The sequence below is a fragment of the Gossypium raimondii genome, chromosome 5 (genome assembly GCF_025698545.1).
Source record: "Gossypium raimondii isolate GPD5lz chromosome 5, ASM2569854v1, whole genome shotgun sequence".
Taxonomy (NCBI): Eukaryota; Viridiplantae; Streptophyta; class Magnoliopsida; order Malvales; family Malvaceae; genus Gossypium; species Gossypium raimondii.
Genome location: NC_068569.1, coordinates 21,329,759 through 21,342,359, shown reverse-complemented (window position 1 = coordinate 21,342,359; position 12,601 = coordinate 21,329,759). Strand labels below are relative to the sequence as shown.

General features: G+C 33.5%; 2 protein-coding genes across 2 annotated transcripts; both read left to right on the top strand.

Annotated features, from left to right (window-relative positions):
* The first annotated feature begins 676 nt into the window (after positions 1–676).
* Positions 677–1,295, top strand: LOC105766871 (uncharacterized). Its single transcript, XM_012586422.2, has one exon. The coding sequence runs from the start codon at positions 702–704 to the stop codon at positions 1,293–1,295; it is 594 nt and encodes a 197-aa protein (XP_012441876.1). The 5' UTR covers positions 677–701.
* An 8,954-nt stretch (positions 1,296–10,249) lies between these two features.
* Positions 10,250–10,843, top strand: LOC105766874 (uncharacterized). The gene has a single exon (XM_012586426.2). The coding sequence runs from the start codon at positions 10,250–10,252 to the stop codon at positions 10,841–10,843; it is 594 nt and encodes a 197-aa protein (XP_012441880.2).
* The last annotated feature ends 1,758 nt before the right edge of the window (positions 10,844–12,601 follow it).

Below are 12,601 nucleotides of genomic sequence, written 5' to 3'. Positions count from 1 at the left end.
CTGAAATTTGTGGATACTTGATGGTTTTGGTTATATGTCGATTTAGAGATGGAAACAGTACAAGAATGAAGAATGTCGATAACCACATGGATAGCTTGAAATTCATTAAAGCAAGAATGTGTTACACATGGATAGCTTGTTAGCTTTGCGTGTTGGCTTGGCGATTCGTCCTCAACCTTGATAAGAAGGATTCATTTGTTTTTACAAAATATAGTCCAATGGCAAATCAAGTGTATTTCGAGAGAGAGGAATAAAGTAGCTGAAAGGCTTGCTATGGTGGCTTCAAATAGGAATACAGACGTGCAGGTGTTTGTTAATTTCCCTGAGGAGATGTTAGATGAACTTGGGTTTGATAAAGTAGTTTAGTTTCCATTTGCAATTATTTAGCATAGCTGGTTAGTTTTATTTACACACCAAAAAGAAAAGTTGATTCCAACCGAAATTTTCAACAAAAAGAGAAAAAAACAATATAATTGTACAGTCAAACACTTATATTAGTAAGTAAATTAGTAAATTAGTTTTGTTAACAAAAGTTTAAAATAACTTTATTGTTATAATTGATAATAATGTATGTTATTGTTGCTAAGACTTATCAAAAAATAGATTCGTTTTACCTTTATAAAAAGTATTAAAAGAAATTAAAAAATCACAAGATCAAAATTTGTAATTAAAAATATCTTCGTATCATAATCAACAAGACAATGGCTCCTCCAAATCAGTTATGCTTAGTTTTAGTTGTTTTCTTATCTATCTTTTCGCTTTCTTCTTTGCCAACAAATGCAATTATTCCAAAGGCTAATGTTTCCCTTCCGGTACCTTCATCGCAACTAGTGGAAAATTTATGCAATGGCAAGGCAGTGGAAAACCGCAGGTTTTGTCTGCAAGCACTTTCCACTCCCAAAATTATTGCGGCAATGGATACAACCCAACTAGGAACCCTAATTATGAAATTAGGAGCAGCAAATGCCAAAGCAACGTTGAATGTATATAATGAAATAATTAAGAAACCAGGTTCTCCTCAGGCTTTGAAAGCTCTTAATTGTTGCGTTGAGGCTTACAAATATGCAATCTTATCATTTGAAATGGTATCTTCAGAGCTGGTTGAAGATCCCCAAACCGCAAACTATGATGTAGCTGTTATAGGTCCCGAAATTGCTAATTGTGAAAAAGAACTGATTAACGCAAAGGTCCAAGCACCTCGACTCCTTGCTGGGAATCGATTTATGAAATATTATGTCTCAATGGGATATGAGATAACATCAACTCTCGAGCTTGAAAATCCAAATGAGTATTAGGCAAAAAATTAAACGAATATGAATAGATTGTAATGTGTGAATTTGTTATCTTGATTGATATAATATAGTATTGATGGCATTGGCGTGTTGCCATTATTGTTGCTGTTGAAACTGTGAATTAATATAAATAATCATTGTAAAATTATATACATTTTTTTTCATATTCCATTAAGTTAATGAATTATTAATATTCCAATCTTTAGCTATTCAAAGTGGACTCAGAATCTAACCAAACCCAAATAATATCAACCTTCTAACCTATTCCATTTATGACCTTTTTGCTACAATTTGTAATAATTACACCTATTATTCTAGGCTGAGATTTTTGTAAGAAAGATTTGGGAGTATTTACCGTCTTCCACCCTACTTGAGCCATACTCCATTTCCCTTTATTTGTTTCCTTAATTGCCTTCTCCTTAATGCTTTCTTTCAATTCCTTGCATCCAGAAGTACTAGTGAACTTTCCCTTATTATCAAAAGACCAAATCATGGAATCATTACCTCTTAATTGACAAAGCCTTATCCTTTTAAAATTACTTTATTGAACTTCAAGAAAGAATAATGAGCCATTTGGAAAGAAATGATGGGCAGACGAAGATCATTTAACTTTACATTACTAACATATTTTACTCTATTCGTGGAAAAAAACATGATGTTACTTTGCAGTATTATGTTTTTCTTAGCAAATTGAAATCAAACCAAGCCACTAGATCCATGTAGTTCTTTAGTTCATTTTAACAAATTGAAATCAAACTATCTAAAGGAGGCCAGATCTTTCTCATTTGTTCTTTGCAAATGATTTGGTAATCTTTTTGAAAGCGGACTTAAAGCATGTTCAGATCCTTAAAGGAATTCTTCACTGCTTATGTACTTTCTTAGGCCATCAAGTCAATACCCAGAAAACCAACATTTTCTTTTCTGAAGGAGTGGGTGATGATCTTAGTAACATGGTAAGTAGTTTACTTGGTTTGAAAAGGGCCCAAGATATTGAAATGTACTTTGCAGTGCCGTTATTCTATATCAGAGTTTCTAAGTCAACGTTGCGGTGTGTGGCAGAATAGGTGCATAGCAAACTGAGTAATTAGGGCGCTAAGTAGCTCTCTATGATAGGTAGTGTTACTCTTGTTTATTATGTTATTCTTTCTTTACCAAATTATTTTATGCAACCAATGTAAATTTTGAATTGTGTTTGCATGTAGCTTGAACGATCGGCAAGTTAATTTGTGTGGGTCTCGACTAATGGTGGAAGGAGAGTGTCACTAGTTGACTAAGACCTAATTTTCAACCTCCTACCTGTGGAGGATTAGTTCTAAGATATTTAAATGATTTGAATGCTTATTTTTTTTGCTAAAATCAAGTGTCTAAGGATATAGCCTTAAGGGTTCGTGTTATTCGATCGAAGTATTGAATGAAAGTGAGGGTGCCTGAAAGTATTGCTCGAGGAAGGTATTCAGCCGTATGGAGAGGACTTCCTCAAAGACGACCCATATCGAGAGAGAATTTATATTGGTCTATATGGACCAGGAATTTTGTCTGAAAACAAATCTTATCTTTCTAAAGTTGATAAAAGAGTTGTGAGATCGCATCTAGTCTTATCTCTCGGTAGGGTTCAAGAGTGCTTATTGATCTAGAATGGAAGGTACATAAAATCACAAATCTCATCCCCATGGAGCCTTCTTTTTAATGGCTTGTGTTCTAACAACATCTTCTGGATTTGAAGCTACAAGGGCATTGGTCATGTCTAGGGACTTCCCTTACGTAAAAGAGGCTTGGGTGGAGTGGATCAAGCAACAAGACTCGTGTGTGGAACTTTTGGTTATTTTGGTTTAATAGGATGGAAAGACACCAAGAATAAAGTCAAGACTTGGCAAAAGCAGTACAAAGAGTCACCTCTCTAGACATCTAGTTATTGAAATTGGTAGGAAATTTGAAGCTCAATCTTTGCTTTGTTCTCGTTACGATAACGAGCAAAAGAGAATAGGGATGTAACCACTGTAAAGCCCATATTTTGCCCGGGCCCATACCAACATAACAAGCCAAAAAATAAAAATTATAAGTCCATTACAATAATAGACCCACAATCCAAAATTCAAAAGCCCAAATGGCCCAAAACGTTTGACATTTTCAGAATGCCAGAAACCCTAGGGTTTCTGGCGCCGTTCCCCTACTGCTACCCATGTGCGCCTTCAGCGCGCACCACGCCCGAGGCCTGCCACTGCCAGCCATCCTTGCACCAAAACGGCAAGCCACTCCTCCGCCTTCGCCAAAGACCTGTAAACAAACACGAAAGAAGAAACAAGCAGCAAGAACAGAGGAAGAAACAACAATAGAAATAGAAAAAAGTGTAAAATCGGCTATAAAGGCCGCGGAAAAATGTAAAAAAGGGGGGCTGAAACCGATAGAAAAAATTAAAAAAAACATTGATGAATCAATAAAAAAATTGAAAATTTGAAGAAAAGGTTTTCCTCTTTCCTCTTCTTCGTTCTATCTCCTGATTTACTTCTTTCGTTTTCGTTTTTTAGCATATATATATATATTAAATAAAAAGAAGAAAAGACGGAGAGTTCTTACCTTGGCGCCGTCGAAGCTCTTCTTTGCTCCGTCCAAATCGGTGTTGAAGAAGAGCGGCTTCAAGCGGCGGAGAGAAAAAAGGGGGAAACCCTTAGGGTTTCTCTTGTTCTTATTATTGTTTTTTTTTGTCGTCTGATGAATTTTTCCCTTTCTTTTGAGTCTTAAAGCAAGCGTGAAACGACGTCGTTTGTGGCTTGCTTGATAGCCTCAAAACGACGTCGATAAGGCTCGAATTCGATGACCCGATCCGCTTGCAGCTTGACCCTCGAGTTTTGGTATGGGAGGGTTATTTATGTTCCAGGTCCTTATTATTTTTCACCATGATTCAATCTGGTCCTTTCTTTTCTATTTATGTCAAGATTTGCTACTAAATTTCTATTTAATTCTAAATCGGTCCTTTGTTTTATTATTTTTATTAGTTTACTACTAGTTTTACTTTACTGTTACTATTATTATTATTTAGCATTATTATTATGTTTTATTAACCTATATAACGTTTTATATACGTAATCATATTTATGACATGTTATTACTTTGAGCTTTTACTTATCATATATTATCATTTAATTTTATAATGTATCATTCAATTATTTATTATTAATATAACGTAATATGTATACTTTAATGGTTACTTTGTAGTATATTCTTAAGATTCACTTATATACATTTGATGCTTTAAAGATTTATGCAACAATATTTTTATATGATACACCTATATATAATATTTATAATATTTACTTTTATTTTATGTATATGTCATTTATTTTCATATCATTAACTTTAAGTTGTCTTTTAAATTTATTTATATGTTTTTAAAAACAATTTCATTTTCTACACGTATATAATTTATATTTCATAATTTATTGTTGATTCCTATTATATCTTTGTTATTCATTTCAATATACATATGTACAGTTAGATACCTTTTATAACTTATTTATATATACATAGAAACTCCTATATATTTTTATTTATTTTGTAATTTGTACCCATATCTATATATATATATATATGTATACATTTTTGTTTTTATGAATATACATATACGTACTTCCTTTTTCATATATTTTATGATATATATATACATATATGTACATACATGTATATCTTTTTATATGTTCATAATTTTTATTCATCTTCTTTATTGTTATTATTTATTTATTCATGTGTTCATCATCTTTTTTTAAAAAAGGACATTTTAAATCTATTCATTTTTTTTACTTGTTGTTATGTATGTGATTGATTCGTCTCTTATATTTATTTATTTCATTTTGTTGATTGTTTGCATTATTTATGCTTAACTTGTCGTATTCATTATCGTTTTGTTATGCATATTAACACCATACATCAAAAAGAAAATTTTCTAAATAAGGTAATATTTTGCGTTTGGAAAATCGAGAAAACGTGCCCTAATGTGCTGGGTTTCGATTTCTCGTTCGACCCAAATAGCCAAATACCCTTTTTAAACTTTCAAAATAAGACCATATTTCACATTTGGAAATTCGAGAAAACGTGCCCTAACGTGCTGGGTTTCGATTACTCGTTTGGCCAAATAGTCGAATATCTTTTCGAAATTTTAAAACGAGGCAATGTTTTGCGTTTAGAAATTTGAGGAACGTGCCCTAAGGTGCTGGGTTTCGATTTCTCGTTTAATCAAATTGCCAAATATCCTCTTGAATTTTAATCTATGCTATTCTAGTTTTTTTTAAGGATCGTATTTTAAATTTCTTTAAAGTTTTTTCAGTTTTTCGACACTAATACATTAAGTAATCAACTAGGTACCAATTTTTGGGCGTATCGAGGGTGCTAATCCTTCCTCGTGCGTAACCGACTCCCGAACTCATTTTTTTGAATTTCGTGGACCAAACTTGTTGTTTTAATAAAATCAAATCATTTATTAAAAACAACCACTTTTCAAGGTGACCCGATCACATCTTATCAAAAAGGATCGGTAGCGACTCCCATTTTCGTTTTCATTTTCAAAAACCCAAGTCGACCCCGTTTTCCATCAAAAAAATGGTGTCAACAACCACTATTTGGGGAGTTGTTCTAGTTTTGAAGCTGAAATTTGTGGATACTTGATGGTTTTGGCAGTATTTAGAGAGAGGAGTACAAGAATGTGTCGATACACATGGATAGCTTGAAATTCATTAAAGCTTTGCAGGTTAGCTGCTTGGCCAGTTCGTCCTCAACCTTGATAAGAAGGATTCATTTGTTTTTACAAAATATAGTCCAATGGAAAATCAAGTGTATTTCGAGAGAGAGGAATAAAGTAGCTGAAAGGCTTGCTATGGTGGCTTCAAATAGAAATACAGACGTGCAGGTGTTTGTTAATTTCCCTGAGGAGATGTTAGATGAACTTGGGTTTGATAAAGTAGTTTAGTTTCCATTTGCAATTATTTAGCATAGTTGGTTAGTTTTATTTACACACCAAAAAGAAAAGTTGATTCCAACCGAAATTTTCAACAAAAAGAGAAAAAAACAATATAATTGTACAGTCAAACACTTATATTAGTAAGTAAATTAGTAAATTAGTTTTGTTAACAAAAGTTTAAAATAACTTTATTGTTATAATTGATAATAATGTATGTTATTGTTGCTAAGACTTATCAAAAAATAGATTCGTTTTACCTTTATAAAAGGTATTAAAAGAAATTAAAAAATCACAAGATCAAAATTTGTAATTAAAAATATCTTCGTATCATAATCAACAAGACAATGGCTCCTCCAAATCAGTTATGCTTAGTTTTAGTTGTTTTCTTATCTATCTTTTCGCTTTCTTCTTTGCCAACAAATGCAATTATTCCAAAGGCTAATGTTTCCCTTCCGGTACCTTCATCGCAACTAGTGGAAAATTTATGCAATGGCAAGGCAGTGGAAAACCGCAGGTTTTGTCTGAAAGCACTTTCCACTCCCAAAATTATTGCGGCAATGGATACAACCCAACTAGGAACCCTAATTATGAAATTAGGAGCAGCAAATGCCAAAGCAACGTTGAATGTATATAATGAAATAATTAAGAAACCAGGTTCTCCTCAGGCTTTGAAAGCTCTTAATTGTTGCGTTGAGGCTTACAAATATGCAATCTTATCATTTGAAATGGTATCTTGAGTTGGTTGAAGATCCCCAAACCGCAAACTATGATGTAGTCTGTTATAGGTCCCAAATTGCTAATTGTGAAAAAGAACTGATTAACGCAAAGGTCCAAGCACCTCGACTCCTTCAAGGAATCGATTTATGAAATATTATGTCTCAATGGGATATGAGATAACATCAACTCTCGAGCTTGAAAATCCAAATGAGTATTAGGCAAAAATTAAACGAATATGAATAGATTATAATGTGTGAATTTGTTTTCTTGATGGATACGATATAGTATTGATGGCATTGGCGTGTTGCCATTATTGTTCTTTGTTGAAACTGTGAATTAATATAAATAATCATTGTAAAATTATATACATTTTTTCATATTCCATTAAATTAATGAATTATTAATATTCCAATCTTTAGCTATTCAAAGTGGACTCAAAATCTAACCAAACCCAAATAATATCAACCTTCTAACCTATTCCATTTATGACCTTTTTGCTGAAATTTGTAATAATTACACCTATTATTCTAGGATGAGATTTTTGTAAGAAAGATCTGGAAGTATTTACCGTCTTCCACCCTACTTGTGCCGTACTCCATTTCCATTTATTTGTTCCTTAATTGCCTTCTCCTTAATGCTTTCTTTCAATTCCTTGCATCTAGAAGTACTAGTGAACTTTCCCTTATTATCAAAAGACCAAATCATGGAATCATTACCTCTTAATTGACAAAGCCCCATCCTTTGAAAATTACTTTATTGAACTTCAAGAAAGAATAATGAGCCATTTGGAAAAAAAAGATGGGCAAGCGAAGATCATTTAACTTTACATTACTAACATATTTTACTCTATTCGTGGAAAAAAACATGATGTTACTTTGCAGTATTATGTTTTTCTTAGCAAATTGAAATCAAACCAAGCCACTGGATCCATGTAGTTTTGTAGTTCATTTTAACAAATTGAAATCAAACTATCTAAAGGAGGCCATATCTTTCTCATTTGTTCTTTGCAAATGATTTTGTAATCTTTTTGATAGCGGACTTAAAGCATGTTCAGATCCTTAAAGGAATTCTTCACTGCTTATTTACTTTCTTAGGCCATCAAGTCAATACCCAGAAAACCAACATTTTCTTTTCTGAAGGAGTGGGTGATGATCTTAGTAACATGGTAAGTAGTTTACTTGGTTTGAAAAGGGCCCAAGACATTGAAATGTACTTTGGAGTGTCGTTATTCTATATCAGAGTTTCTAACTCTACGTTGCGGTTTGTGGCAGAATAGGTGTGTAGCAAATTGAGTAATTAGGGCACTAAGTAGCTCTCTATGACAGGTAGTGTTACTCTTGTTTAGTTTGTTATTCATTCTTTACGAAATTATTTTATGCAACCAATGTAACTTTTGAAATGTGTTTTCATGTAGGTTGAACGATCGACAAGATAATTCATATGGGTCTCGACTAATGGTGGAAGGAGAGTGTCTCTAGTTGATTAAGACCTAATTTTCAATCTCTTGCCTGTGGAGGATTAGGTCTAAGAGATTTAAATGATTTGAATGCTTATTTTTTTTGCTAAAATTGGGAATTAATCAAGTCTCTAAGGATACTTCCTTATGGGTTCGTGTTATTCGATCGAAGTATGGAATTAAAGTGAGGGTGCCTGAAAGTATTGCCCGAGGAAGGTATTCAGTCGTATGGAGAGGACTTCCTCAAAGACGACCCATATCGAGAGAGAATTTATATTGGTCTATATGGACCAGGAATTTTGTCTACTGTTGGTGTTCATTCAATCATGTGACTTCTCAAATCAATCTTATGATTGATTGTTTACTGTGTGACATGGTAACAAAGGATGGGATATGGAATCTAGAACTGTTTAGAGCTCGGTTTCCAAAGGATATTGATAAAAGAGTTGTGAGTATTCCCCTTACCACCCTTAGGCTGGTCCTGATAAAATCAATTGGGTGCGCACCTCGGTAGGGTCATTTTTGGTCAAGAGTGCTTATTGATCTAGAATGGAGGGTACATGGCATAGAAAAGACAAAGGGTGGCTAAGGAATTTTCAAGGACCTTAACGTGCCTTTTTTTTAATGGCTTGTGTTCTAACAACATCTTCTAACTATTTGGAACAGATACGGAAGGGCATTGGTCATATGTGTCACTATGAAATGAAAGATTTAATTCATGTGGTTAGGGATTTCCTTACGTAAAAGAGGCATGAGTACGGATTGTGCTGCAAACCCTCGGTACGATTCGCTCTAATCTAGATGGAGACTATATTATGATCTCCAGTGTGGATGTCGTGTGTGTGGATCTTTTGTCTAGTTATTTTGGTTTAATAGCTTGACGCATATGGAAAAACAAGAACGTTTTTTACTTTTAGGGAATAAAATGGGGTTTTATGTAAACTATTAAGATATTTAGAAGCTTGGCAAAATAGTACAATTTAGCCTATAAGAGTCACCTCTCTAGACATCTCGTTATTGATTCTGAACGTTAATTGGTAGGAAATTTAAAGCGTTATATGCTGACGAGACTGTTAGGATGGAAACATGTTTTGCTACTGCCGGGGCTGTTACATGTAAACAAAATGAAGAATAGATCCTTCGATATAACCATTATTTGGGGAGTTGTTCTAGTTTTGAAGCTGAAATTTGTGGATACTTGATGGTTTTGGCATTATTTAGAGAGAGGGGTACAAGAATGTGTCGATACACATGGATAGCTTGGAATTCATTAAAGCTTTGCGGTGTTAGTTGCTTGGCGATTCGTCCTCAACCTTGATAAGAAGGATTCATTTGTTTTTACAAAATATAGTCCAATGGCAAATCAAGTGTATTTCGAGAGAGAGGAATAAAGTAGCTGAAAGGCTTGCTATGGTGGCTTCAAATAGGAATACAGAGGTGCATGTGTTTGTTAATTTCCCTGAGGAGATGTTAGATGAACTTTGGTTTGATAAAGTAGTTTAGTTTATATTTGCAATTATTTAGCAGAGTTGGTTAGTTTTATTTACACACCAAAAAGAAAAGTTGATTCCAACCGAAATTTTCAACAAAAAGAGAAAAAACAATATAATTGTACAGTCAAACACTTATATTAGTAAATAAATTAGTAAATTAGTTTTGTTAACAAAAGTTTAAAATAACTTTATTGTTATAATTGATAATAATGTATGTTATTGTTGCTAAGACTTATCAAAAATAGATTCGTTTTACCTTTATAAAAGGTATTAAAAGAAATTAAAAAATCACAAGATCAAAATTTGTAATTAAAAATATCTTCGTATCATAATCAACAAGACAATGGCTCCTCCAAATCAGTTATGCTTAGTTTTAGTTATTTTCTTATCTATCTTTTCGCTTTCTTCTTTGCCAACAAATGCAATTATTCCAAAGGCTAATGTTTCCCTTCCGGTACCTTCATCGCAACTAGTGGAAAATTTATGCAATGGCAAGGCAGTGGAAAACCGCAGGTTTTGTCTGAAAGCACTTTCCACTCCCAAAATTATTGCGGCAATGGATACAACCCAACTAGGAACCCTAATTATGAAATTAGGAGCAACAAATGCCAAAGCAACGTTGAATGTATATAATGAAATAATTAAGAAACTAGGTTCTCCTCAGGCTTTGAAAGCTCTTAATTGTTGCGTTGAGGCTTACAAATATGCAATCTTATCATTTGAAATGGTATCTTCAGAGTTGGTTGAAGATCCCCAAACCGCAAACTATGATGTAGCTGTTATAGGTCCCGAAATTGCTAATTGTGAAAAAGAACTGATTAACGCAAAGGTCCAAGCACCTCGACTCCTTACCGGGAATCGATTTATGAAATATTATGTCTCAATGGGATATGAGATAACATCAACTCTCGAGCTTGAAAATCCAAATGAGTATTAGGCAAAAAATTAAACGAATATGAATAGATTATAATGTGTGAATTTGTTTTCTTGATGGAGACGATATAGTATTGATGGCATTGGCGTGTTGCCATTATTGTTGCTGTTGAAACTGTGAATTAATATAAATAATCATTGTAAAATTATATACATTTTTTTCATATTCCATTAAATTAATGAATTATTAATATTCCAATCTTTAGCTATTCAAAGTGGACTCAAAATCTAACCAAACCCAAATAATATCAACCTTCTAACCTATTCCATTTATGACCTTTTTGCTGAAATTTGTAATAATTACACCTATTATTCTAGGATGAGATTTTTGTAAGAAAGATCTGGAAGTATTTACCGTCTTCCACCCTACTTGTGCCGTACTCCATTTCCATTTATTTGTTTCCTTAATTGCCTTCTCCTTAATGCTTTCTTTCAATTCCTTGCATCTAGAAGTACTAGTGAACTTTCCCTTATTATCAAAAGACCAAATCATGGAATCATTACCTCTTAATTGACAAAGCCCCATCCTTTGAAAATTACTTTATTGAACTTCAAGAAAGAATAATGAGCCATTTGGAAAGAAAAGATGGGCAAGCGAAGATCATTTAACTTTACATTACTAACATATTTTACTCTATTCGTGGAAAAAACATGATGTTACTTTGCGTTATTATGTTTTTCTTAGCAAATTGAAATCAAACCAAGCCACTGGATCCATGTAGTTTTGTAGTTCATTTTAACAAATTGAAATCAAACTATCTAAAGGAGGCCAGATCTTTCTCATTTGTTCTTTGCAAATGATTTTGTAATCTTTTTGATAGCGGACTTAAAGCATGTTCAGATCCTTAAAGGAATTCTTCACTGCTTATTTACTTTCTTAGGCCATCAAGCCAATACCCAGAAAACCAACATTTTCTTTTCTGAAGGAGTGGGTGATGATCTTAGTAACATGGTAAGTAGTTTACTTGGTTTGAAAAGGGCCCAAGATATTGAAATGTACTTTAGAGTGCCGTTATTCTATATCAGAGTTTCTAACTCTATGTTGCGGTTTGTGGCAGAATAGGTGCATAGCAAATTGAGTAATTAGGGCGCTAAGTAGCTCTCTATGACAGGTAGTGTTACTCTTGTTTAGTCTGTTCTTTTTTCTTTACCAAATTATTTTATGCAACCAATGTAACTTTTGAAATGTGTTTTCCTGTAGGTTGAACGATCGACAAGACAATTCATATGGGTCTCGACTAATGGTGGAAGGAGAGTGTCTCTAGTTGATTAAGACCTAATTTTCAACCTCCTACCTGTGGAGGATTAGTTCTAAGATATTTAAATGATTTGAATGCTTATTTTTTTTGCTAAAATCAAGTGTCTAAGGATATAGCCTTAAGGGTTCGTGTTATTCGATCGAAGTATTGAATGAAAGTGAGGGTGCCTGAAAGTATTGCTCGAGGAAGGTATTCAGCCGTATGGAGAGGACTTCCTCAAAGACGACCCATATCGAGAGAGAATTTATATTGGTCTATATGGACCAGGAATTTTGTCTACTGTTGGTGTTCATTCAATCATGTGACTTCTCAAATGAATCTTATGATTGATTGTTTACAGTGTGACATGGTAACAAAGTATGGGATATGGAATCTAGAACTGTTTAGAGCTCGGTTTCCAAAGGATATTGATAAAAGAGTTGTGAGTATTCCCCTTACCACCCTTAGGCTGGTCCTGATAAAATCAATTGGGTGCGCACCTCGGTAGGGTCATTTTTGGTCAA

Bases quoted from the DNA above. Each gene is read 5' to 3' on its own strand.
- LOC105766871 (XM_012586422.2), top strand. From the start codon at position 702: ATGGCTCCTCCAAATCAGTTATGCTTAGTTTTAGTTGTTTTCTTATCT.
- LOC105766874 (XM_012586426.2), top strand. From the start codon at position 10,250: ATGGCTCCTCCAAATCAGTTATGCTTAGTTTTAGTTATTTTCTTATCT.